The sequence below is a fragment of the Aspergillus fumigatus genome, chromosome 8 (assembly GCF_000002655.1).
Source record: "Aspergillus fumigatus Af293 chromosome 8, whole genome shotgun sequence".
NCBI lineage: Eukaryota > Fungi > Ascomycota > Eurotiomycetes > Eurotiales > Aspergillaceae > Aspergillus > Aspergillus fumigatus.
The window spans coordinates 1,465,600-1,488,982 of NC_007201.1; the positions used below are offsets into that span (position 1 = coordinate 1,465,600).

At 48.0% G+C, this 23,383-nt stretch overlaps 9 protein-coding genes across 9 annotated transcripts; 8 read left to right on the forward strand and 1 right to left on the reverse strand.

Moving 5' to 3' along the window:
- Nucleotides 1-5: 5 nt before the first annotated feature.
- Nucleotides 6-2,516, forward strand: AFUA_8G06160 (heat shock factor family protein). The gene is made up of 3 exons (XM_742324.2): nt 6-624; nt 677-1,031; nt 1,093-2,516. The coding sequence occupies exons 1-3, from the start codon at nt 96-98 to the stop codon at nt 1,421-1,423; spliced, it is 1,215 nt and encodes a 404-aa protein (XP_747417.2). The 5' UTR covers nt 6-95; the 3' UTR covers nt 1,424-2,516.
- Nucleotides 2,517-3,366: 850 nt separating this feature from the next.
- AFUA_8G06165 (uncharacterized protein) lies at nt 3,367-4,802 on the reverse strand. The gene is made up of 2 exons (XM_077805333.1): nt 4,449-4,802; nt 3,367-4,399 (listed from the first exon to the last, which is right to left on the reverse strand). The coding sequence occupies exons 1-2, from the start codon at nt 4,543-4,545 to the stop codon at nt 3,825-3,827; spliced, it is 672 nt and encodes a 223-aa protein (XP_077661460.1). The 5' UTR covers nt 4,546-4,802; the 3' UTR covers nt 3,367-3,824.
- A 2,616-nt stretch (nt 4,803-7,418) lies between these two features.
- Nucleotides 7,419-8,629, forward strand: AFUA_8G06170 (uncharacterized protein). Its single transcript, XM_742325.2, has 2 exons — nt 7,419-8,017; nt 8,069-8,629. The coding sequence occupies exons 1-2, from the start codon at nt 7,423-7,425 to the stop codon at nt 8,284-8,286; spliced, it is 813 nt and encodes a 270-aa protein (XP_747418.2). The 5' UTR covers nt 7,419-7,422; the 3' UTR covers nt 8,287-8,629.
- Nucleotides 8,630-8,921: 292 nt separating this feature from the next.
- On the forward strand, nt 8,922-12,402 carry AFUA_8G06180 (type II toxin-antitoxin system death-on-curing family toxin). Its single transcript, XM_077805334.1, has 2 exons — nt 8,922-9,160; nt 9,224-12,402. Exon 2 carries the CDS (start codon nt 9,610-9,612, stop codon nt 10,066-10,068), a length of 459 nt encoding a protein of 152 aa, XP_077659889.1. The 5' UTR covers nt 8,922-9,160; nt 9,224-9,609; the 3' UTR covers nt 10,069-12,402.
- Nucleotides 12,403-12,506: 104 nt separating this feature from the next.
- AFUA_8G06190 (uncharacterized protein) lies at nt 12,507-13,453 on the forward strand (the record flags this gene model as incomplete). The annotated part of the gene is given in 5 exon segments (XM_077805335.1): nt 12,507-12,611; nt 12,794-12,947; nt 13,003-13,040; nt 13,058-13,175; nt 13,335-13,453. The coding sequence occupies 5 exon segments, from the start codon at nt 12,507-12,509 to the stop codon at nt 13,451-13,453; spliced, it is 534 nt and encodes a 177-aa protein (XP_077661461.1).
- Nucleotides 13,454-13,555: 102 nt separating this feature from the next.
- Nucleotides 13,556-14,293, forward strand: AFUA_8G06200 (uncharacterized protein; the record flags this gene model as incomplete). The annotated part of the gene is made up of 1 exon (XM_742328.3): nt 13,556-14,293. One exon carries the CDS (start codon nt 13,556-13,558, stop codon nt 14,057-14,059), a length of 504 nt encoding a protein of 167 aa, XP_747421.2. The 3' UTR covers nt 14,060-14,293.
- A 371-nt stretch (nt 14,294-14,664) lies between these two features.
- On the forward strand, nt 14,665-16,698 carry AFUA_8G06210 (ferric reductase family protein). The gene is made up of 5 exons (XM_742329.3): nt 14,665-15,262; nt 15,308-16,070; nt 16,118-16,194; nt 16,243-16,435; nt 16,483-16,698. The coding sequence occupies exons 1-5, from the start codon at nt 14,774-14,776 to the stop codon at nt 16,581-16,583; spliced, it is 1,623 nt and encodes a 540-aa protein (XP_747422.2). The 5' UTR covers nt 14,665-14,773; the 3' UTR covers nt 16,584-16,698.
- A 1,717-nt stretch (nt 16,699-18,415) lies between these two features.
- AFUA_8G06220 (uncharacterized protein) lies at nt 18,416-21,658 on the forward strand (the record flags this gene model as incomplete). The annotated part of the gene is made up of 4 exons (XM_742330.1): nt 18,416-18,810; nt 18,991-19,180; nt 19,235-20,737; nt 20,939-21,658. 4 exons carry the CDS (start codon nt 18,416-18,418, stop codon nt 21,656-21,658), a joined length of 2,808 nt encoding a protein of 935 aa, XP_747423.1.
- Nucleotides 21,659-22,326: 668 nt separating this feature from the next.
- On the forward strand, nt 22,327-23,346 carry AFUA_8G06230 (uncharacterized protein; the record flags this gene model as incomplete). Its single annotated transcript, XM_742331.1, has 1 exon — nt 22,327-23,346. The coding sequence occupies one exon, from the start codon at nt 22,327-22,329 to the stop codon at nt 23,344-23,346; it is 1,020 nt and encodes a 339-aa protein (XP_747424.1).
- Nucleotides 23,347-23,383: the final 37 nt, after the last annotated feature.

Consider the following 23,383-nt stretch of genomic DNA (forward strand, 5'->3'; position numbering starts at 1 on the left):
GCGCATGAGTCAAAGCGGAACAGCAACAGTAGAAAGCCGCAAGGACTTCGTTCACTCCGCCTCAGCTGGTGCACTGACCTACGTTGCACTGGCCAATGGCTATCTTGACTCCTTCCAACACAGGTGCTCAGCAAGAGCTACTTACCTCTGAGCGGGCCAGATGTGTTGACTTCATCACTCGCCGCCCAGAGCTTAGCTTGGGCTCCCTCAAAAGTGCTGATATATCTGTGCCTGAAATCCTGATTGCACTGGATAATTATCGAACTATACTGCAGCAGGGGGGCAGTATTGCCCTTGGCCGCGGGGAAAGCTTGGCTAGCGTCCGCTTGGACAGAAGTTTCTCAGGTCTTTTCTCGACAGAAGCACCGAAGGTGATACAAGGTCCAGCGATCACCTGGACAGCGCTCGTTCTTTCTGCTGGACCATGCTTCGATGGAGCATCGCAATTCAAAGTAGGGGAAAGCCTCGTCGAGGTAGTGGGCGACGACCTGGAGCTTATTTGCTCTGGCCGGCCTTGGCGGTTCCTGTCCCCTTGGCCAGACAGAGAGGATTGCGAAGCAGAACTGAGATCAACTGAAACAGCTTTACGTGAACTACTTGACACCAAGCTGCTAATGCGCCAAGGTGGGAACGTAAATCTCTACATGATATTACATACTAAGCTGCTTTGGTCTAGTTCTCGAGAAAACCGCGTCCCTTGAGAACGGATTGAGGAGTCGCCAGCGGCTAATAGACCAACTTCGTTCAGGAGATCAGCGTCCTACGCCTATCACAGCTGGTGCTGGCAGTGCAACAGTCCATAGTAAAGCTTCGTCTGATTGTTCTTCTCACGAAGCATTCGCGGTCACCACCGTCAATGAAGTTCCCCAAGCTAACTCGACAGGTACTGTAAGCAATATCTCGGGCCCAGGTGAGGCCGGAAGCCAAAGCTTCGTAGGCCTGGACAGTCCACGTATTCCAGGTGCAGCTATGACACCGGAGAGTGTGCAAGCAGGAGGCCCGCAGTTAGACTTCATCTTGAACCTACACGAGTAAGTCAATTGCCAATTGTCAAAAGATCTACCTCGACGTCTTCTCACAATATCGGGACAGTATTCTCAACGAGCCGAGCAGTAATGCTGCGATGCATTGGTCAAGGGATGGCCGTTCATTTTCCCTCGCAGAAGAGAGCGAATTTCCCGATCATTTGCTTTCTCGCCTATCCGTCGTCTCTTATTCCTCTCTCATCCGACGACTGTACTACTACGGGTTCCACAAATCCCGGGGATCATACTATCATGAGCGCTTCATACGAGGACAGCCTTGCCCCATACGCCCCGGCCGGGCGAAGAGTCATGATTATCTGCCCTCGGCCAACAGCGCATGTCGGCCACGTGTCAAATATATCAGAAGACGTCGACAGCGAGAGAAGGCTAATGTTTAGTCTTTTCTGAAGCCAGCTTACCTTTGCTATAGATTAGTTCAAACTGTGTATTCTATAAGGAACAAGGACTCAAATTTCAATGATGCCACTTAACAATTGGAAGAATCCCAGGATAATGATCGAGTGAATCGACTCGCGTAAATGGTTCAAGATACTTGGATGGCTATGAGAAGTCACCAGCCTTGAGATACCGTTCCAAGGTTAATGGTCCATTGTCCCCCCGTACTTGCGTTTCTTCAAGAATGGACATGTCAAGACAAGAAATGCAAGAGCATAGACTGGCTGTTTCCAAAACACTTGCAGTGCCTGAGTATGAACCCCACTCTTTTTAAACCGAGGATTGCGGACGACGAGACGATCTGGGCTCGCAGCTCGACCTCAGAATGAAAAAGTCGTCGTTGGTTCTCGTCCGCGGATGCGAGAACGCCTGTCTCATCGTTAGTTCGAGTGATTTTCATCGTCATCTCGAGGATTCTTGCCTGTCTCATAGCAGGTACGTAATCATGTGACTTGTAAATCCATTGGCGGTTCATACTGTCAGTCAGGACCACCACCGCTTCCATATTAAACTCCTGGCACAGTTGGCGAAGTTTGCGGAAAACTGTTCGGCGTCGCCGACCTTCAGATGACATCGACGTTTGAGGTTCCATAATGGAGAGTACTCCTGTGAAATGTTCTAGACTAACGAGAAAGCGAAGATGAGCTGAAGAGAGAAGGGCAGTGGGAGCGAAACCTCACTTTATATGTTACTTACTTGTCACGCTGACGCCCACGAATACCTAAAAATGGAAAATGATCCTAGCGTTGTAGGCGCTTCAGAAAAATCTCTGAGATACTACTCCTAGCGGACTCAGCACCAGTAAATGTACTTGGACTGCGAGACGGAGCCCGGAAATCGTGATAGAGCCGCCCACGAGATCCGAAAATAGATCCTTCCCATGATTTATGATAACGAGGCACTCGCTTTTGATTTTGGAGCCCATAGTATTAATCCACGAATGCCATCTACCAGAAGATCGAATGAAATAGAAAAACCTGACCCAACCAAGTAGCCTGTGCAATTTTAGCAGATCCGCTTCCTGCACCTCATATTATTTCCTTGTTTGGGACGAAAGAGAGCGGCTATGCTGCCGTACAATCACATTTTTTGGGACAGGTCGGAGGCAAAGAGTGTGCTGGGCTACCATTGCCCATGATTTTGTGGCGCACAAGAATGATACACCCACGGCAAGCTACTGACAGGGAAGTCATGCAGGGGCTCGGGCTCCGTTGGGCTATTATATCTCTCTCTGCCCTGCTAGTGCATCCTACTTCCTGTATCTAATGCAACATAGATTGCATGCTATGGATGGTATGCTTGCATGAACGCGAATTCCTGCAGCCCTTAGCTAAGAATAGAGTATATTCCCTCCGGCTATAGTAGTTAGAGGAGGCTCCTTCTGAAGCACTTAAAGGTAAACTACCCTCTCCCTTCAGCTATAACAAAGTAGCAAATGCCACCATTAAGGTTAGGTATTGTTCTAGTGGTAATAACCCCTTGTATAGAGGCCCGTGTATCTAATCACCATCTGTAATCTCACTCTTGCATGTATAAGCACTCAGGATGAGAATCATGGAAATAAATATAGTAGACTAAGCCTACTGGTAATTCCTTCCTGCAGCTACAGCAGGACCGTCTAAAGCGCAAACTCAGTAACTCTTGTCCAAATCATGTTTTGGCGGCTCTCTTGAAATTAATGGCGCCCCTTGGCAGCAGGGTCGTTGCCTTAGGGTGCATGAACATCAGTTTCTTGCTGTAACCCATGAACTGGTGGATGCCAACGAGGATTGCTACTCCTTACCCACTTGTGGTCTTCTTTATCCTTCTTTCTTGGAATGAGTCCTTCCCTTCCTGCCGCTGAATTTTGCTGCTCCCTAGTTTCCATGCAATATATTAGTAGCTGGGGGCCGTAAGAGTGACCAGAAGGGACATACAGAATCCATGTTACTCTTGTGGGGTGGATTCTCGAGAAGGGATGTGATTATAGTGCATGATATATAAAAGATCTAGCGCGGTTCTAGATGTTACTTACAGTGAACGGTCTTGGTAATTCTGGGTGTTGCCGGCCAGCCGAACATCCTAACTGAATAGTTCTGACTTGGGATTCTGTTCCTATACCTTCAGGCCCCGTGTGTTTATTCGGTTCTCATTATTAGATTGATTCCTGTCGCTCAATTTTTGCTCTGTGTAGTTGTCTCATTGATGACAAAGAAAGGTCAAAGCGAGGGAATATGAGGTGTTTATGATAAATCGATATGGACGGAGGGAACCTCTACAGGGAAAAGAAGGCAATGATCTCAACTAAGTTGGTACGGTAGAAACAGGACTGTGTCTGCTTTGGCATTTAGAGTAGCGACATCATTATTCGGCAACGTCTCCGAGAGAGCCCTGGGACTGTTCGTCAAACTCTCCGAGAGAGCCCTGGGACTGTTCGTCAAACTTTTCGAGAGGGTCCCGGGACTGTTCGAAAGTCCCAGCCTTTGCCAAGTTCTCGAAAAGCTCAGCGATTGAACCTGTAAAGGTCAAGGACCCTTGAAAGCCAGGTAGAGACACTGTGATCGTCCCTTCCCTGATGAATTTGTCATTGATCGGCGGGATGAAAGTTTCAAGTATTCCCGACTTGATATTTCCGGAGTTCCAGACACACACGGGTTTCTGTAAATGTACGGCAATGCGTGTGAGTTGACCCTCTAGGGTCCCCTCAAATTGCTCATCTGCAAGAAGTTGTTCAATTATTTGTCGGATTCCCTTGCCAAGCTCTCCTTCCAACGTCTCTGTGCGAGACATGCTCATCAACACAATATAGCATTGACCGTAAGAGAGATTCTCCCAACAATCTGGAAAAAGACGACGGCATTGGTAGCGGACGGCTGGGCGTTGTGGAGACAAGCAGTAGCCTTCAATTCCTTTAAAAGACTTGCGGATAAACAATGCGTCTAGTCTCTGGTCAGCCAGTGTGCTATGTACACAGTCTTGCTTACTTACTGGCTGGGTAGTGGTCCGCAAGGAAAATAAATCCAGCGTCAGAAAGTTGAGACTCAATATCATCCCGGTCCACATTCGCAATAGAAGGAGTCGCCATTGGGAATACTGTTCAAGCTCGAAGGAGTTTTATTCTGCCTTGTCTTCAGAAGCTGTGTGTTGTTGCGGATAAACACTGCTCACGTTCTGTTCGTCCTTAAGGAAAATGAAGTGGGCGTTGATCAAAGTTAAATAAACGCCATCGTGTATTTGACTCCCTACAAGGATAGTCGCTGGTTTCTATTTCCTTCCCTTTGCTTCGCCTCGCTCCTTTGCCGACACCTGGGGTAGCCCTTCCTCTCGTAGAAACTTTTTTTGATGCATGACTGGATGGCTGTGGCGCTTCTGCCAACATGATTACTGCATCAGGCTAAGGACGCTATCTGGGGGCTTAGTAGGCGAAATTAAATCCCTCAGTTGCTACTACACCCTCAGTTAGCTTTCATGACAAGGTTACAGAGGAGAAAGCATACGCTACGTCCAGGCATGTTCTGAACAAGGAAACACTGTCCTGACTAGGTATAGCTACTTCAAGAGCTTTGTGGAGAAGTGTAGCTGATTGGATTGACTAGGACGGTTCTTTATCCTACCGGGGTCCCATAGTGTGATGCAATGGTTGGTATTCATTCAATGTATAACCTGCATGGTATGCAGCCTTGGAAACTGACAGAGATCGTCTCATTACTTTTCCCAAAGAAAAATTTAGCTCTATGGCTCTATGGCACGAGGCTACGTCCGTAAAGGTAGGCTTAATAGAATAAAATAAATATTGCTGGTCAACTTACCTATTTACTTGAATCACCCCTGCTCATCAACTAGCATACAGGTACCACAAGATTTATGTCCACAATTAAAACACTCCGCGTTGTAGAACTCACACTGTTGGTCACATTTACAACAGTGTCCCCTTGTTTTCCATTTTTTCCACCCTTGTTTGCCATTCCGAGGCTTTCGAATGATTTCAAGAAGTTTTTTGGTTGTTTGTCCCTCACCAGTGCTTGGATCCTGAGGGTCTAAATCTGGTTCAATTATGCTTTCGCCATCGAATGTGCCCCCATCCTGCTCCGTGGGTTTAGGACGTTTTATTATGAGGCCATGGATATCTTCGCCGCTTTTCCGTTTCCTTACAGTTTGGTGTACATCTAGTGAGTCAACTTGTGTGGGCGACGACTGTGTCTCGGACAGAGGGTTCAATGTGGGCTTTTCTGTATTGATGTTTAAGCTTTAAATACGTAGAGCGGAAATGAAAGTGCATATGCCTACCCATTTTAGCTTGGATAGGGCCTCTATTCAGACTTGTCTTCCTTTCTTGAACTCTTAGCCGGTGCTAGAAAGTAGTAGGAGCATAAAACAATAAAGACAAATGGAAACCACACTAGATAGAGAACACAGCTGATGCGAAGAACTATTTCGAACCACATTGTCAGCTGGCTTTGTGTTGGATAACCAGCTACTGTGGGCCTAAATATATACTTCCACTGTTTGTAGCATAGGGGATGGCCTGCACACCAGAATTCTACTTATCACTGCTAGTCTCTTGGTAGGCAGAATACGAGAAAGTAGAAGAACAAAACTTTTAGCTAAAGGAAATAGCCCTTCTAGTCATGTCCAATAACTTTTTACCAGACATGTCCTAAAGCATTCTGAATACGCTCCAGCTAAGACTCAAAACGTTCCCTCGCATCAGAAACAATAAGCCACCGGCCTCTGATAAAGTTCTAGCCTCGAGATTGTCCTACACCCCTCGTGATATACGGGGCCAGCGCAGCGTCGACTTTGACTTGAAGTAACTCCTGATCATCTTGCGTAAGATTAGGGGCGCGAACCAATTGTGGGGCAGGATTTGAGCACCTTCCCAGTAAAGCAACAAGCAAGAGCTGATATATACATCAAATAATTCAAATCCTATCCAAAGAAAGAACCAGGGAGTTTTCCACATCAAAGCCGTATTTTTTCTTCAAATACTGCCGCTCGCCAGCAGGTATAAGGGACCGAGCAGTATCCAGATGACGCTGAACAAGGGACCAGGCTTCTGGGGGGATGGATTTTGTAGACAATTTTGGTGGCAAGACGACACGACCCATTCCAACTCTTTTTCCGAAGTCTGCCCAAAATGCAATGCCTATCACACGGTGCCCCAATCCCGTGTTCACCCCTCCATATTCTTTAAATGCCATTATTTTCAATGTTGCTAAGGGCGCATATAATTCCGTCCGAAAATAGATCGACTCTACTGGATCGGGAAGGGCATCTGGTGTTGGAGGGTGCATCCCATCCTGTGGCCGATATTCCAGTACGAGATTCTCTTCATTTCTTGAGTAGGTCTCCGTTTCCGGGGCGCTTTGATCGTGATCTGATTGGTAAAGGCACGCAGTCCAGTCGAGAAACCCTGTTGAGAGAAGGTACGCTTTGCACGATTCGACAAGCTTAGTTGGGGAAACATAGGCTTTGAAAGTCAGACAGCTTGCGTAGAACATGTCTGCTCGGGCAAAGGTACTCAAGTAGAAAGTACGTTGAAAGGATGGATTGGCCTGTGCCAAATTGCGGTGAGCGTTTGAGACAAGGCTGACATCTTATAGACGGAGCTGTACTCGTTGAGGCCATGCTGATGAGCTTTGAATTAGTGAGTTTAGCTGTGAAGCTGAAGTGCAGAGCATGCGTGGGATCCTTTGAACAAGTCACATTCTGATCACCTTCACTTGGCTAAGAAACGCCAAGTGGAACTTAATCTTGATTGGTCCACACTGTTTGAGCGAAATTGGTGCGAAACTGGCGTTTCGCCAGTTCGGCCATGTCCTAGCCTGTGGACAAAAAAGCTGTGTTGATCAGGGCCAAACTTTGAAGGCTAATATAAACTGGGAAGCAAGCACCACCTGATACGGCGCTGACGACCAAAGCTGAGATGATTGGGCGCACGGAGCCCCAAAGTGAGTGGGGCATGGTTCATTCAAGCTATTTAAATCATCTGTCACCCCACATTTTGCATCGCCTTTGTACGCATTTTGCATTGCCTTTGTATGCATTTTGCATCGCCCTTGTACGCATTTTGCATCGTTTTCGTACTCGTTTTGCATCGCTTTTGTATTCACTTTGCATCCATTTTGTATCCCTTTTCAGTCCACACCCAACTCGTTCGCTCCTCATGCCAACAAAAAAGCGAAAAAGCTCGAAGCCTCAGTCGCCCCGCACACTTGATCAAGCGTGGCAGCAACTCGTCGAAGCCCCTCAATTTATCCAGCATCGTGGAGGGCTCACGCCGACTGAGGAAAGTCGCATTAAGGATGGCTTTGGCATACTTCAAGAGTCAAACCGTCCTTCCCCTACAATGGTGGGGAATTACTGGCAGTTTTTGAAGAGCGTCGAAAAAGATTGTGGTAGCGAGATGGTCGGTTTATGTGCAGCTGCTTTTGGTCGCACTGCGATCGGAAGGATGAAGTACCGGCTTCGAGTCGAGCTCGCCCTCAAAGTGAAGGAAAATCAAGCAAACCTTCATTGCGAAGCAGTGAATAAGGCAGTTCAAGCTATTAAGCAGAGTGAGCACACGGCATGTCCATTATTTCTCATCATCTGCTAACATATCGCAGAGCGCAAACACGCACAAACTCGGGATTTAGGAACGCTGACCGGTGACGTCTATGAGCTCACAAAAGACGATGCGAGGATGATAGCGAACTCGGATCAAATTGGAGGGAAAATATGGTTGACAGATCCATACTCTGTCAATACCGCTTCGTTCATAACCATTCCAATCTCCGATGAGCTCAAAACTCAATTTATCATACAACGTCCAAAAGTGATGTAACTCGCAACTCAGTCCCGAGCGCCGAACACAAGTCCTACTTTGAGATTTCCCGACACATAGAACCACCAGCCATCATACCAGGGAACAATCATGCGCTTCCCCTCATCCTCCATCCCAATCCCGTTTACGTACGGGCCGGTCTTATCATATATACGCATCGCTCCTCTCCCGCTTGTGAGGTCTACCACGACTGCCATGGTGTTAGGGGGCGGGTCTATACGGTTGCCTTTCCCAGGCTCAGACCACGTTATCGAGTCACATCTGGTACATTGAGCCTTGCAAATGTTAGCTTGTCCTTTTTCGTTAGATCAGAGTGGAATACCAGTTCTTTGCACTCCTGAAGCAGCTCATCATCCGAAGATGCCATTGCCTGTACTCTATTGAAGTTCCCAGCCATCGGAATATTTCCTAATAGCAATATGAGCGTCCGGCTATCACCTAAGACAAAGTAGAATCCCACCGGCTATCCTCCGGCTTGCTATCGTAGACAACACGATAACAGAATTCAAGCAGAAGCCCGCAGTATACCTTTTTTATCAAGAGCTATAGTGTGCTCGCTATTTCCAGCTCGTGAGGCCATAACTCTTCAGACCGAACAAATGCTAAGGCATCCGCGCGCGTTGGGCGACGAGCAGGAGGGGCAGTGATGAAAGGTTGGTGGACCCCACACTGGGTCACATGACCGCTATTGCGGAGTGGAACTTGAGAATTTGTTGGTAGGCATAGTACGGCAAAGATACAACAAAATGTTGAACTAGGCTATTTTACAGTTCACTCTGTGGGAGCTCTATAGCCCATTCACTGGCGCCGTTTCCGAGATATGGAGCTGCAGGACCCTCTGCTTCGTTATGGGGTCATCCCTTCGACCTCCAGTGTATGTATGACGCCCCAAGCTGCATATGTAACCTCCCTGAGTGGCTGAGGATGTAACTCGTAGACGCTCGATCCTGTCCTCAGTGCCATGAGAAGGTGACCTTAATACGAGGGAATAAGGCCAGCCTTCCGTTAATCCAGAAAGCTATATAATTCCGCCCGAGTCCACAGCCGTTGAGTAGAGCTCTTCGTTGACAATCATCTCTCTTCCAGCAAACATTATCGATGATTGAAGGTCTGAAGCTCCGCCTAGGATTTTAGATCAAACCCCTATTTCTAACACAATATTCTTGTCCAGCTTATCCTTCCGCCGCTGTTTCTCGCTTCATCATCATCCATCCCTCTCACCAACTTTAAACTAATGGGTTGCGAACAGGACTAGGTAAATGCCCACATGCAAGCAAAGAAAAAGCCACTGACGGCGCCCAGTCATTGTATTCTGATCAGGCCATGGCCGCGCAGAGCATCCGCTTTCTGAGTGTGAATCAAGTCCAACGTTTACATGGGCTCTGGATCAGCCCAACTGCCCAGCCGGTGCAGCTCCCTCTGTTGGAATCTGCCATCAACTCTCCGATGAATCTCAAGCACTATGGGAACCAAGGCGATGTCTTCCAGCTCGCTGCCAACCTTTCTGAGAAAATCATGAAGAACCACGCCTATCAGGATGGCAACAAGCGGACTGCACTTCTGGCCGCTGATATGTTCCTTAAAATCAACGGGTATAGACTTCAGAAAGTGCCGTCCGCGGACGATCCGATTAATAAAGACCTGGCTGACGCCCATGTCGCCGTCGTTACCAATCAATGGACTGTCGACCAGCTGGGAAATTTCTACCGGTCAGTGGCGAAGCCATTGGAACAGTTCACACCAGATATTGAGGAATTCAGAAAGGCCGCTATTGAGTATTAGTTGTCTGTGTTCATCCGAAAAAAGCCTAGAACTGACTGCCAAGGGACTCGACTGCAACAAATTTTTGATTATAGCCAGGCGATCGAAGTGGTTACATGTCCTTCAGGTGGTTGAGGGAGTGGTTGAGATCTGGACCAGAAGTGCTCGCTAATTCGGCAAAGTGTGCTGAATCCTATATTAGCATACGAAATAGCCGGCCACTTTTTGGTAAAATACCATCCGCTGTGCCGTCCAGAGCTATTGTGTGTAGCTTTCCATAGAGATAAAGGGTCGCCGGGCTGGTGTTTACGTCTGACTGGCAAGGAAGATTAATGGGAATATGCAGACGAGGAGAGTCAGGTAACGCTTCTAAAGAAGAGCAACTTAGTTACTGGCTCCTCGTGAGTGGGAAAGGGTCGTTACCGTGTGCAAAATGTTGAGTCTCATGGTAGAAAATCAGCTTTGAACGATCCTTGACCTGCGCTGGAGTGGTATGGCCAAGGAGGGTGCTAGCCTGAAGAGCATGGCCAATATCAGGAGGAATCATAACATATGTATTTTGCGGGTCGCCAATCTTGATTGGAACTTTGCGCTTCTCAAGCTTCCCATTTGGCCCCCAGCAGATAAACTCAGCGGTGGCCTGGTAGTAGTGCCGACTGCTTCCTATGCCTATTTGTTTCCGTAAACCAGTAAATTTATTAGCAAAGGGTCGCATTCTTAGGTACATCTTTCATAAAAGTATTTGGTAAGGCTCGTATGGTGTGGATCTGAAGAGGGTGGAAGATGGATTCACTTTAAATGACTTCGTTCACGGGCGGTGACAGTCAGCATAATACTCTCCCTTGCTGAAAAGGGGTGAAGCGCAAGTCACCGCAAGCTGGCTTTGGCTTGGCGTCCTAAGTAGGAAACAGTCGCCAACTTGCTATCATCAAACAGTCAAGATAATTAAATAAGAAGAATGTTCCTTGAAATAAAGTACTGAACGCATTATTGAGCGCGACAAAGCCAAGGAGGGGCATTGCTCAGCTGGTGTCGGAAAGAGCTCAGCGGGTGTTGGCCAAACCTAGTGCAACTTGGACACCAAACGAGTCTAGATCACGTGACACGTCCTGTATCTTGTGAAGCAATGGACACTTGTCTATTGGATGGAAGTATCCATTGGATGGTACCCCAGGACGAGGACAAGGATCGATCTAATGATGACTAAGAGGGAGCTAAGCCACAGGGGACGGAGTCAACGTTCCAACATATCTCTGGGCTCACATGACTTATAATCACACCTACGTCAAAGAATGCCAGTACAATCTCTACCATGACCTAAAGAATCTAAATATTTCTGACTTTAGGAAACGAACAGAAGAGATTCTCACTGTCCTAGACATTGCCTACAGAGGAGCGAGAAATCAGCTGTTGACGACTGTAACGGAGACAATGGTATTCAGAGGAGTCTGACGGGCAATAGTCTCAAACGTTGGACAAGGGGTCATCACGAGGAGCGCATCATAAGGAGCGCAAAATTGAGACTTGGCCAGGACAAGTGCATAACAGCACGCCGCTAGTAATACTTTGTATTTGGAGGAAGACCCTGTCTTTGATCCTCTTGCTGTTCGTTCCGTCAGACCATGCTGTAAGCCGGGATAGGGGATACAGACCAAAAGCTCCCCAAAGCTCTTAAACAACTTCATTTCGTACTGGCAATATTCCTCCGCCTGCAAGTTCATTAATTCTTTATCTGGGAAAGTCACGGCAACATCGAAGTCTATCCAAACGACTCTTTCCCTCGCAATGAGGATATTTTTTGGATAGACATCACGGTGCTGAATCAGTGCGCCGTGAATTTCCCGGAGTCCATCGATGGCGATTTGAAAGCGGGAATCCGAGTAGTTCACACAGTTAAGCTCCTCTGGATCTTGCAGGTACTCAAGCAGGATACCTCTCGGATTGTACAGGTCATTCGCAAAATGGGTTAGATGTGGACAGAATTTGGTTGGGTCAAGGCGATCGATATAACCATAATAGTAAGGAACAAACCCGCGCTCACATACACCAAATGAATGGAGGTTTCTGTAAGCATTTAACTCGCAGCGGAAACGATTCAAGTCACGGCCCTTTTCTGTAAAACCTGGGTCACCGTTGTCATGAAACTGTGATGTTAAGCATTATTCCATTGAAACTTTGCGGGCACTTACAAGTTTCATCACATAGAGCTTACCTTGAAGCTCGACCACGAATATTGAGGAAGACTCCGAGCTTTTGAGTTCTTTGACTATGGACAATGGCACATTTTCAAGGTCGAGAGCGTCAGCAAATGTTCCGGACATGGTAGCAATATTGTGAACGTGATGATATTGTTGGAATGGCAGCGGTTACAGAAATGACCTGTATTTAAACAGAATGCCAAGAAATAAATAAGCTGACATCCAATAAGCTGGCGGATGCAAGGTATCTGGGTTTCACCAATGAATTTGCGAGTGCCGACACATATAGCGCACTGCCACTGCCAGCATTTCCCCCTCCTATTCCTATTTCCTCTTATTTTTCTCTATTTCCTTAGCTTCCTCCAGGTTTGCATCGCCTTTGTACATATTTTGCATCACCTTTGTATACATTTAGCGTAGATTCTCTCCTTTATTTCCTCTATCTCGTTTATTTCCTCTTTCCTCTATTTTCTCTATTTCCTTGGCTTCCTTAGGTTTTGCATTGCTTTTGTATGCATTTTGCATCGCCTTTGCATGAATTTGTATAGATTCTCTATTTCCTTAGCTTCTTTAGGTTTTGCATCGCTTTTGTACGCATTTTGCATCGCCTTTACATGAATTTGTATAGATTCTCTGTTTCCTTAGCTTCCTTAGGTTTTGCATTGCTTTTGTACGCATTTGCATTGCCTTTGCATGAATTTTGTATAGATTCCCTCCTTTATTTCCTCTATTTTCTCTATTTCCTTGGCTTCCTTAGGTTTTGCATCGCTTTTGTACGCATTTTGCATCGCTTTTGTACGCGTTTTGCATAGATTCTGAGTCCTTTTTTGGTGAGGCGTTCTGCGTGTCTCACTTCTCAGCCAGTTTATGGACTTGGTAGTATTCATCCTGGTTGGGCCCATATCGATCATGAAATACATAGACTGCGATGTGCTATCTGAGGCCACAATATAAAAGCCCTCGGAGGATAGGATTCTAGAATATAGATTCCCATAAACTAAAATTGACATATATTGCTCAAAAGTAAAGATATATTTACCCCAATGGCAACTCAGTCCCTTCTTCACTATCTTTCCATTGCTCTTCCAGCAATTCCTATCCAAGGAGCTGCGCCTTCGCGTAACACAACGAATCCTCGCTACGGCCCTGACGACATCACCGAAGTTGTCACCTGGCAGGAATTCAATTATGCAAATATTCTCCAATAATATGGTGCAATATTGAACGCCAAACAAATTCGGCCCGACCCTTTCCCGTCTCCACCTGCAGCAATCAGAGATGAACCACAGTTCCACCTTCGCTTTGCGGAAATGGTCTTACCACGTGTTAGGCGCGCCCTGCGTGCAGGCTTCGAGCAACTTGCGCCACAACTTCCTGCTCGGCAGCTCTCACAAATCACCTTTGACGGGGGAAGCGCGGCAGCCCTCCTCGATCAATTCAAACCAGATACGGCGTACGTAGTGGTCGGAGGTAACTACGCTAATAGTACAAACCGAGGCCCTGGAGACTTGAAAGTGTCCTGGAAATGGAAAAGCTCACTGCGATTCTCGCGAGTCGAGGCAGATCAGAACAAGTACAAGCAGGTTCTGTCTCAAGTGAACTTTTACATGAAGCAACACGGTGCCCGATATGGATATATCCTGACAAACACCGAGTTTGTCGCTGTCAAGCGACTCAACAGCAATGGCCGGCTGGCTGTTGCCAACCCAATTCCATGGACCAGCGGCAGTATCGGACAACCTTCCGTGCTGTTAGGACTCTGGTATCTCGGCATGTTGGTCGCTGAAAACAATAACTGGGCTCTCACTGCCTAGAAGCATCCAATGCAGTGCCGTGCCTGCGCACCTTTTGTTGACTTACTCTTCCGTAACTTGCCCGGTCTTCTGAAGGCTTTACGTTGCGATCCTCTCCTGCTGTTTGTCTTCGTACTTGGCTTCCAAGATTAAAAGGGGAAAATCCAGACGTTCCTGAGTTTGTTTTCAAGCTATTTTCTATGTAGCTATTTAGTATGGGAATCAAATTCTTTTCGCAGCAGTGCGATCGACGAAATCAAATACTCCTTGACTTCACCTCTTTCTCTTATAGGAAATGAACTGCTGCGGCAAGTCAAATCTTTGAATCCAGTGTATTTACTACTAGCCTGATTAGGAATACCAATGGATTCTCGAAGACTAGCAGTCATAATAGTCCCAAGAGGGATATTACGATGTTTTCTACGAGTCTGCATGATTCTATTCAATACTACAGAGCCTCCAGAGGCTTAATCGCATCTGCAGAAGGCAGATCCTGGATGACCAGCTCTTGTTAGAAGATTTTCCCACGATAGAAAAGCTCCTGTGGAACGGGTGATTTGTCAGTCTGTGATGGATGCCACAGTTTCTTGGGCGGTCTGGATACTGTGGCCCACCACAATGGTGGTGACAACCCATGGCAGCAGTTTGCTAAAAATGTAGCCTCACTGTCGTATTAAGTTGTTTTAAGACGTTACTCCTCCAAGTAGACAGTTTTTCTGGTCGCATACGAGCATCATGGAGGCTACAAGCGTGTATGGGATCGCCGCTGGCGGCATCTTCATTGTCCTTGTGTCCGTCAGACTTATTTCCCTTCTGTTAAGATACACCAGTGTCGTGTCTGTGTGGATTGCAATTCACCTCATCTACCCATATTTGCTTGGCCGTCATAGGCTAGTCGGCCCTTGGACGCGAGTCAGTGTCATTGGACATCTGATCTATGTTGCCGCAAACGTCTTCGTGCTCTGTTTCCAACCTTCCACGATCGCCAATATAGGCCACCGGGCTGGAAGATTATCGTTGATCAATATGGCTGTCCTATTTGCTGGCTCACCTCTTGTGTACCTTGCGGATATAATAGGGGTATCCCTGCGTGCTTCCCGACGCATACACCGAGCCACGGCCTGGATGTCCGGGATGTTGTTAGCCTGCCATGTTACTATTATGGTGATAATGGGTTGGGGAGATTTTAATATCCAGAAGATCGACAACATCTTTGCAATCATTGTATGTTTCTCATCTGCCGTCTGGACCAGTCTGACATGTCATTAGGGTGCTGGAGTTCTAGGAGCGATTCTATTCTGCTCTCTCCCCTTTCTTCGCTGCCATGCATACGAAGTCTTCCTAAGAGGTCATCAAGGACTTGCGGGCTTGCTTCTCTATGCTACCTGGCGACACTTATCTTCTCATCATTCCACATCCCGCCTCTTTCTTATTATTATTTTTGGTGTGTTTCTGCTGATGCTTGTACTCCAGGTGCTTCATCTCCTCTATCGAAACGGTATATTCTCATCACGTGGCCGTCCACGGGCCCTGGTCGCTCGTCTCTCTAATGAGGATAAGAAAGAAAAAGGTGATGAGAAAAAGGCCAACCAAGCAAAGAAGCAAAAGGCTACTAGACCCGTGAGCGTTCTTGTCAACCTCTCACGGCCCATGAAGCTGGATGCCGGACAATATATCTATCTGTCCTTACCCTCCTTAACATTCTGGTCATGGCTACAGAGCCATCCGTTTACAGTTATATCCTGGTCCAATCAAGAGCAGGATACGTTGGAGCTATTTATACAGCCACGGCGTGGATTCTCCGCAGACCTGCTTCGAGCTGCTGAGGGCGGCCCCGTCTCATTTCCAGCATATATCACTGGCCCTCATGGCATCAGCGAGCCGGTCGATCAGTATGAAAGTGTCTTAGCGATCGCCACTGACTTTGGCGTTGCTGCCGTGATTCCATACTTTAGAAAGTTGATCGATAATCGCAATAAATCTGTAGCACGCGCTCGTCGGTTACATTTTGTTTGGCAGGTGCAAACACGAGGTATGGATGAGGGCCATTGAATATGATCACAAAGCTAACATTTTTAGACATTGCAATCGCAGGGCAGTCATTGCTTAATAGTCTGCTGGAGCATGATGAGGATGATACCCTACACAAGCGCTCCGTTAGTTTACATTCTCCTCAGATAACAGGAAGACAGCTAATAAGTTAGATCCTTACCATTTCTCTATTCGTGAAGTCTGGTTCTTCCGCGGAGAACATGCTATTTCTGGGTGATCATAAGCGCGCCTTTATACACTGCGAAGAACCAAACTATCGCGAAATAATCGAGGCTGAAGCGTCAGGACAGCACATAACTAGTCTCTCCAACAGTGAAGAAGCGCGGGGCGAATCCCTTGTAATGGGTGAGTTGCTGCGATCATGCGCGGAATTGTCATGCTGACTGCTCTAGTTTCTGCCACGGATAAGTTACGTGATGAGATACGTTTCATTGTTCGAGATCACTTGGCAGACAGAATGAGGTTGACGGAACTTGAGTACCAGCCGCTATAGAAGAGGATGGGCAAACTAAGCCGTGACTTGTGGTGATTCATTCTGTTGGAAGTTGGAACGTGACCCATGTGACTTAGGTCCCTCGCTTAGTTATCAATTAGATAGATTTCTCGTCCTGTCCGGGTACCAACCAATAAGCAAGCATCCATTGCTTCACAGTTTCTGAATGGCACGTTCGTTTCTTAGCGATCCAAGTTACTGCGGTATAGTTCTATCGATTGAGGAAACCTGGTCGCCTACATCACACTATGAGCAGGGACACCGGGACGGGCTTTTTATATAAGAACATGGTATAAATCAACCGGTTACCTGTGCGTTAAATCGTATTTTCATGGTCAAGTGTTCTCTATTGGCTATAAATGTGGCTCACCAGCCGCCGCCACTTTTTGCTCAATTTAGAGTACTCGAAGCATAGTAGAGAACTAAGACATAAATAGCCACGAATAGCCACAAGAAAGCAGAATATGACCACAGTTCAGTTACCCAGGCTACAATTATTCCAGGATTTCTTAAGGGTATATAAGAACAACCAAACCAGTTCGCCTCGGTTCCAGCGCTGCTCTAAAAGCAACTGATGCTGAGAAGGGTAAGCATAATCTTCGAAGATCGGCACTGAGACCTTTACCTTTTGCAGTTCACGGAGAGACCCTGCGGAAGTCGTAGTAGAGAGAAAGTCAACAGCGTCCGAATCTGACGGCCAACGGCGGAGATTCTTTATGCCGACTACTCTTTCTTCATCGCTTTCTCCCTCCATAAGCTCCATTGCAATGATCCCCAGCGGCCGCACATGGTGAGAGGGATTGAAGTCGACGGTACGGTTGTAATTAGGTTTCCCTGCGAGAACTTGTGAGCAGTGGGTCGGCACATAAAAGCAAATTATCCCTACAAATCTTGACTTCACCACCCATGCCCAGTAGAATATCCGAACAACCAAAGGTATCAAGATGGAAGCCGCTCGATTCGATATGCAATAGGCCCTCAATGATCTAGAATTGTCAGATGCGTCTCGAGCCAGAGGAGTCAAAGGCAGTAAACCTGTCCCAGAATAGAAGCGAGCTGGATCTCGTTTGGAAAGGCCGGGCAGCCAACCAGACTCTCTAGAGAGAGCGGCAGATGCTCATGAAGGACATATATAGTATCATCATGTTTGAAGCATCGTTCAATGGAAACAATGTTTCTATGAGCCGGCCCCCGAAAGCCTTGCAGCATCTTTTCTTGCTCTTCGGCTTTATGTGTTCGAATGACACGGAGCTCAGAAGGACGACTGCACTCGACAACAATAGTTGCAGGTCCTGCTAGGTTATCGTTATATACCTTCTTATACGTGTTCCAGGGCGACTCATTTGAGACACCCCGAGATCCAGCGGCTCTAATGTCAACTTTGGCAACACTTGGGAGGACGAGTTCTTTGGTCTTCCCCTCCAGGATCTTTCGGGCCCGCCCTTGGGAGGTTGGAAGATTTTGTGACTTCTGCAGACGACCTCCACCTTTCCCAGTTGGCGATGAGTGTGATGCTGCTATTTCTGGAGTGACGCTTTTCTGACTTGGCAGTTGTGACGCCAAATCAAAGCGGGTCAGGTGTTTATCCCTCTGGGATGACATGATATGCTTTACCCAGCAAGCGCGGGAAATTTTCAAAATAATAGTAGAACAGGACTGGGAACCAACCTAGGTAGAAAATGTTGGCTGTATAAGGTCAACACCGCAGCGAGAACTGTGGCCTCTGGGAATTGTGGCCTCTGTACTCAAGAGACCAGGAAAACGCTCAGAGCCATAAGGAGGACGTATGCAACTGAATACGTCAAAGCAAATCCTACGACTCAGTCCAAGTCATGCCGCATCTACAGTTTACTCAGGTCGAGACCCGACTAGCCAGTGAAAGACATTTGAAGTACCAAGGTACAGCCAAGGTCGGCTTGGATGAAATCACCTTCCACCCTACCTCAACCACGAAGGTTGACGAGGCAAAGCTGGACCGACTACGCCGCATCTTCCGTAAAGAAGGTTGTCGCCGTTTGGATGTCCGTAACCATGCCACTGCGGTGGTGTCGAAGACGCATCTTGACAAGACACTTGGTGACGCTCACGTGAGCGCATCCGCATTGCTGACCAATCCACCATCCTCTTTTCCGACCCTTCGTTTTGGCGTGGGCCAACTTCAATGCCTCCACGGTCAACATCGTATCAGGATAGGCAGAGAGCTACTGCCGCCTGGGGATCGTTGGTGGTCAGTCGATATCTATCTTGAGGGTGAGATGCCGCCTTTAGTTGTGGTTGTCGACTGGCGCTAACCGTTGCCGTACGCAGATATCAGTGATGAGCTCCGCACCTCACTTTTGGAAGAGTATTCCAACGAGAAGCCTCCCAGTGATGGGGAAGTCTACCAGAAGATTTGACAGTATGACAGTGAACACAACGCTCGCTTTCGTAAGAGGTGGTTGTCCCGACTATCGGCAAATAAAGAGAAGCGGCTGAAAGCCCTCCTGGCCCACGATGAATTTCGGGACGCTTTTGACGAGTTACTGGCTGTCCCTGGGCTCTGGGGGGGCCTCCGGATTGGGTCACTGGGCAAGCTCATAGCGGCCAAGTATGACGAGGTAAGCCTGCCAACAGCCCTCAGGCTGGCTAGCTCATCCAGCTCATGCTGGTAGGAAATCGTGAGCTACCTGAACTTCATCCGCGAATTCTGGTTTTCTATTGTGGACGGCGTCCCTGCGGCCCTAATGCGGATCAATCAGCGGACGGTCGAAAAACTGCAACTGCACGCACCAGGGGTCTCGCAAGAGGACTCTAGAACTGTCCAAGGGCTCGTGCTCAGCGGCCAAATATTTTCTGGATTCAGTGCTCCGGAACGAGAGGCGATCTGGGGGAAACTGCGGTCATTCGACCGCTTGGTTCCTTCCCTTTACACATTTTTCGAGGACCTGAAGTATTTCACAGCCTGCGCCGAGTGCATTCAGCGTCTGTTGGTGACTAACAAAAATCACCCAACCGTCTATACCACCATGGGACACATGTTTCAGTCTACCGACTTGGACGGTGATCAATGCTTGGTTCAAGTGTCCGAATCACGTTTCCGAAGAGTGACTGGCACTTGGGACGAGCGTCTGGATCTCAGCTATCGAGTATTGTGGCTGTTTGCAATGCGTCATTATCCTCAGATGGCCAAGGATACTCGGCGGGATGGCCTGCTGGCAAAAGCTCCTAGCGAGAAGGCCGACGAGGCCGTTATTTACGAGATGGCCGCACTGGCCAGAAAGCTCGGTTTTCGGTCCACACAGATTAGTGGACTCCTCAGCCGGTCCCCAGATCGCCAGATAGCCCATGCTGCCCTGTTAAAGGCACGCAAACCGGAGCGCTATCGGTATGACCCGGAACGCCTGGAGCGCCTTATTGACCGTATCAGCGCATGTTTCTCTGAGGCAATTGCCGGCGAAATGGCACCAGCCCCCGAACTAATCGCCGACCCTGTGCTGCTGAGCAGCTCCCAGTGTGGGCTTCCTCAACGACGAGTCCACCAACAGGATCTTCCATTCCTCTTCCTTGATCGATTGGATGTAAATGCAGGATGGGGAGGAGAGCAAATCTCATCACTTTTTGTGCGGCGGTGTGTCTACCTGGCCTTTTTCGGAGCATCCCCTGGCAGGCTTGGCCAGAGCCAGGAATTCATACCCGAGGCTGCTTCGCCGTTGTTCAATGCAATAGACAGCCACATTGATGAGCAAGGGCCAGAGGCCGCCGAGCTTGGACAACTGCAAAGGGACGCTATTGACCGCGCAGCTGAGATCGAACAACTCCATAAAAATGCAGAAATTACGGCAACAGAGCAACAGCGCCTGGCACGAGAGCTTGAATTTGCGCAGGAGGCCACACGGATGGGGGCTGTCGAAAGAGAGCGCCTTCGGGAGGAAGCGGAGTCAATGTCGAAAAAGCAGGCTGCTACCATTGAACAGCTGCAGGCACAACTTAAGGAGCAAGCTGTCGCTTATGAACGCCTAAAGGATATTACAGAGAGACAGGAACAACAGCAGGAGGATTCACAGTCAGCTGCAACCGCTGGCCAGAAACGGATACAGGAAATGGAAAGACAACTGCAGGAAGAAACTATACGGGCTACAGAGCAGCACAATCTGTGGCAGCAAGCTAAAGCAGGAGTGAGCAAGAGGGATTTAGAAATCAAAAATTTGAAGGATCAACTGGAGGGCGAAAAGACTGCTCATGCGCTTTCCTAGCAAGAGCAAGCAGCTAAGCTAGACCAACTAGGCAGAGAACTAGCTAATAAAACCTTGGAAAATGGGCAAATCAAAGTTCAGGCTGAGCAGAGTCGCGCGGCACTGAACTTTGAACTCTAACAGCTCCGGTCAGAGGCTGAAGGAAGATCCGCTGAGCATGCACGAATACAAGAAGCAGACATGATACGCACGGAACTGTCTGCAGAGATCCAGATATTGCGCGAGCAGCATGCCGCTGAGTGTAAGCGACTACAGCAAGCTGTTACAGAATATGAAACCGAGAACAAACAACTTCGAGTAGTCGTGGAGAAGGCTTCCGACTATGTATATGACGGACTGATACCATCATCGGTTCTACTCAATAAGGACCCTGGGCCTGGCAAACCAGTCACGATCACGCTGATGTTGTTTGAAGAGAGTTCTTGGAAAAGACTGAGGACCATAAAGCTTTCTATGTCGGACCTGGGTGACTTACAGCGGTTTTTATACCAACAGAAGAACAAATACATTCGAGACTCCCCCTCTCGGGAATTGCAATTTTATAACATAGACTTCAGAAGCATGCCCATAGGCGTGTGCCTGGCAGCAGCAACTGAGGACTACACAGTTCTCATAAGCATGGAGGATCTGTCCAACGCTAATGAACAGCACACAGCTGTAAGGCAAATACTGGGTATTACTCGTCGGAATCCGGAGGCAGAAGAGCTACCTCCGGACATAGGACAGAGCAGGGTAACACCTAATGAAAGAAGGGAGGGTCCTTCAACAGCAAGCATTGAAGCTGTGGAGACCGAGGCAGACAGGCCAGAGAAGAAAAAAGCCCGTCAAAAGAAGGCGACTTGAGGACCTGTCTTTCATCATTATATAATTCAATGATATCGAATGAAACTTGCAGTGTGAAGTTTATATAATGAAGCTTAAGAACCAGAGCCTATCTCCTGCCGCTACTTGGACGTGTAACACCGTGTTCTAATACGCAACCTATCTGGCAAGTTTCTCTCTAAAGGTGTTTCCCGCCCAACGGACTTTGCATACCATTTTCGTCAACAAATTTGCTGTACCACACAGGCTTCATATGCCCGTGCAATGAATGAACATTGGACCTCGGCGTACTTTATTCTTCCGCTCAAACCCTGCCTCCGAGGTTTAGAACCCAGTATGCTCTCATAGATTTTTGGAGTTAGTGTCTTACCGCGGGTGAAGCACTGGGCGCTTGGAGTGTAGTTTCTCGCCGCCGCTTAGGTTGCAGACAAGAACGACCACGGTTCAATGACGCCACAGTTAGGGGCCATATTTGCCGTAAACCATGGACTTTCCACTGCAAGCCATAATAATATAGCTCGCAGCATCGCGTAAACATTCATTTAAGAGTCCGAGATGCCTTCCCTCCTTCATGGTAGCTCATCTCTGTTCCAAGTTTCTTTTGACTGCAGGTTCAGTCTTTAATCCCTAGCCTCAAACTATTTGTTTCAGGAAAACAATTTCTACTTGTCAGATCACAGCTTATAAAAATGGCTTCCAAAGACAATATCGCGCCACAAGTTGCCCCTGCTGATACAGCTTCAGGAGTTGCGCCTTCTGGCCCCCATCCTGCAGTCTCGATCTCAACCACTTCGGCAACCATGCCACCAGTCGTCGCCCATGGATTCACTGGTGATGTGACTACCGGGACTACCGCCTCTGGCGTCCCACCAGGAGTGTCTGTCAGTAATAACTCTGGAGCCGCACAGCCTGGTGTACCTCCCAGTGTCCCTGGTGGCATGACTGTTGGAGCTACACCTTCTGGTGTTCCTCCTGGTGTTTCTGCCAGTAATAACTCTAGAGCCGCACAGCCTGGTGTACCTCCCAGTGTCCCTGGTGGCATGACTGTTGGAGCTACACCTTTTGGTGGCCCTCCTGTCCCTGCCACGGCTCCTGTAGTTGCTACGCCTTCGCGTATTCCTGGCGGTACAACTTCTGGAGCAACTACTGTCGGTCCCCTAAACCTGCAAACTGCTTATGTCACAAATGACATTCCTTTCAACAATGAGGGCCAATTCCGACGGCCCAATGGTGCAGTCGAATACGCTGACGACTCCGGGGTTGACTCTGACGATGACCCCGAAGGGGACCAAATTATGAAGGAAGTCGGCGACGATGACAAATTGAAACTTTCTGAGGAAAATCAAAAAAATCTACTGAAAGGCATAGCAGAATGCAGCGATCCAGATACGTTGGTTGCGAAATTGGAAGCCCTACTGCCAGAGGGCAAACGGATGTCTCTCCAGCAACTTCAGGAGATCTTGCTGCCAAGTAGATGGGGGCCTGAACATCAGAAAGAAGCACTTTCAGCACAAAACAGTACGCTCTCCTCACCTATAAGGAAGGCAAGCGCTAACACCGAGCAGATATACAGAAAGCCATTAGTGCTGGGAAGAACCCTAACTGGGAGCACCACCATGGCGGATCAAATGTATCAGCACCCCCAGTCCCAAAGCCGCATCCGTTCCATAAGGAAGCATATAAGGAAGCAACTCGATATCTGCACATGATTGCGCATGTTATAATAAAGAACCCGGAACGGGGGGA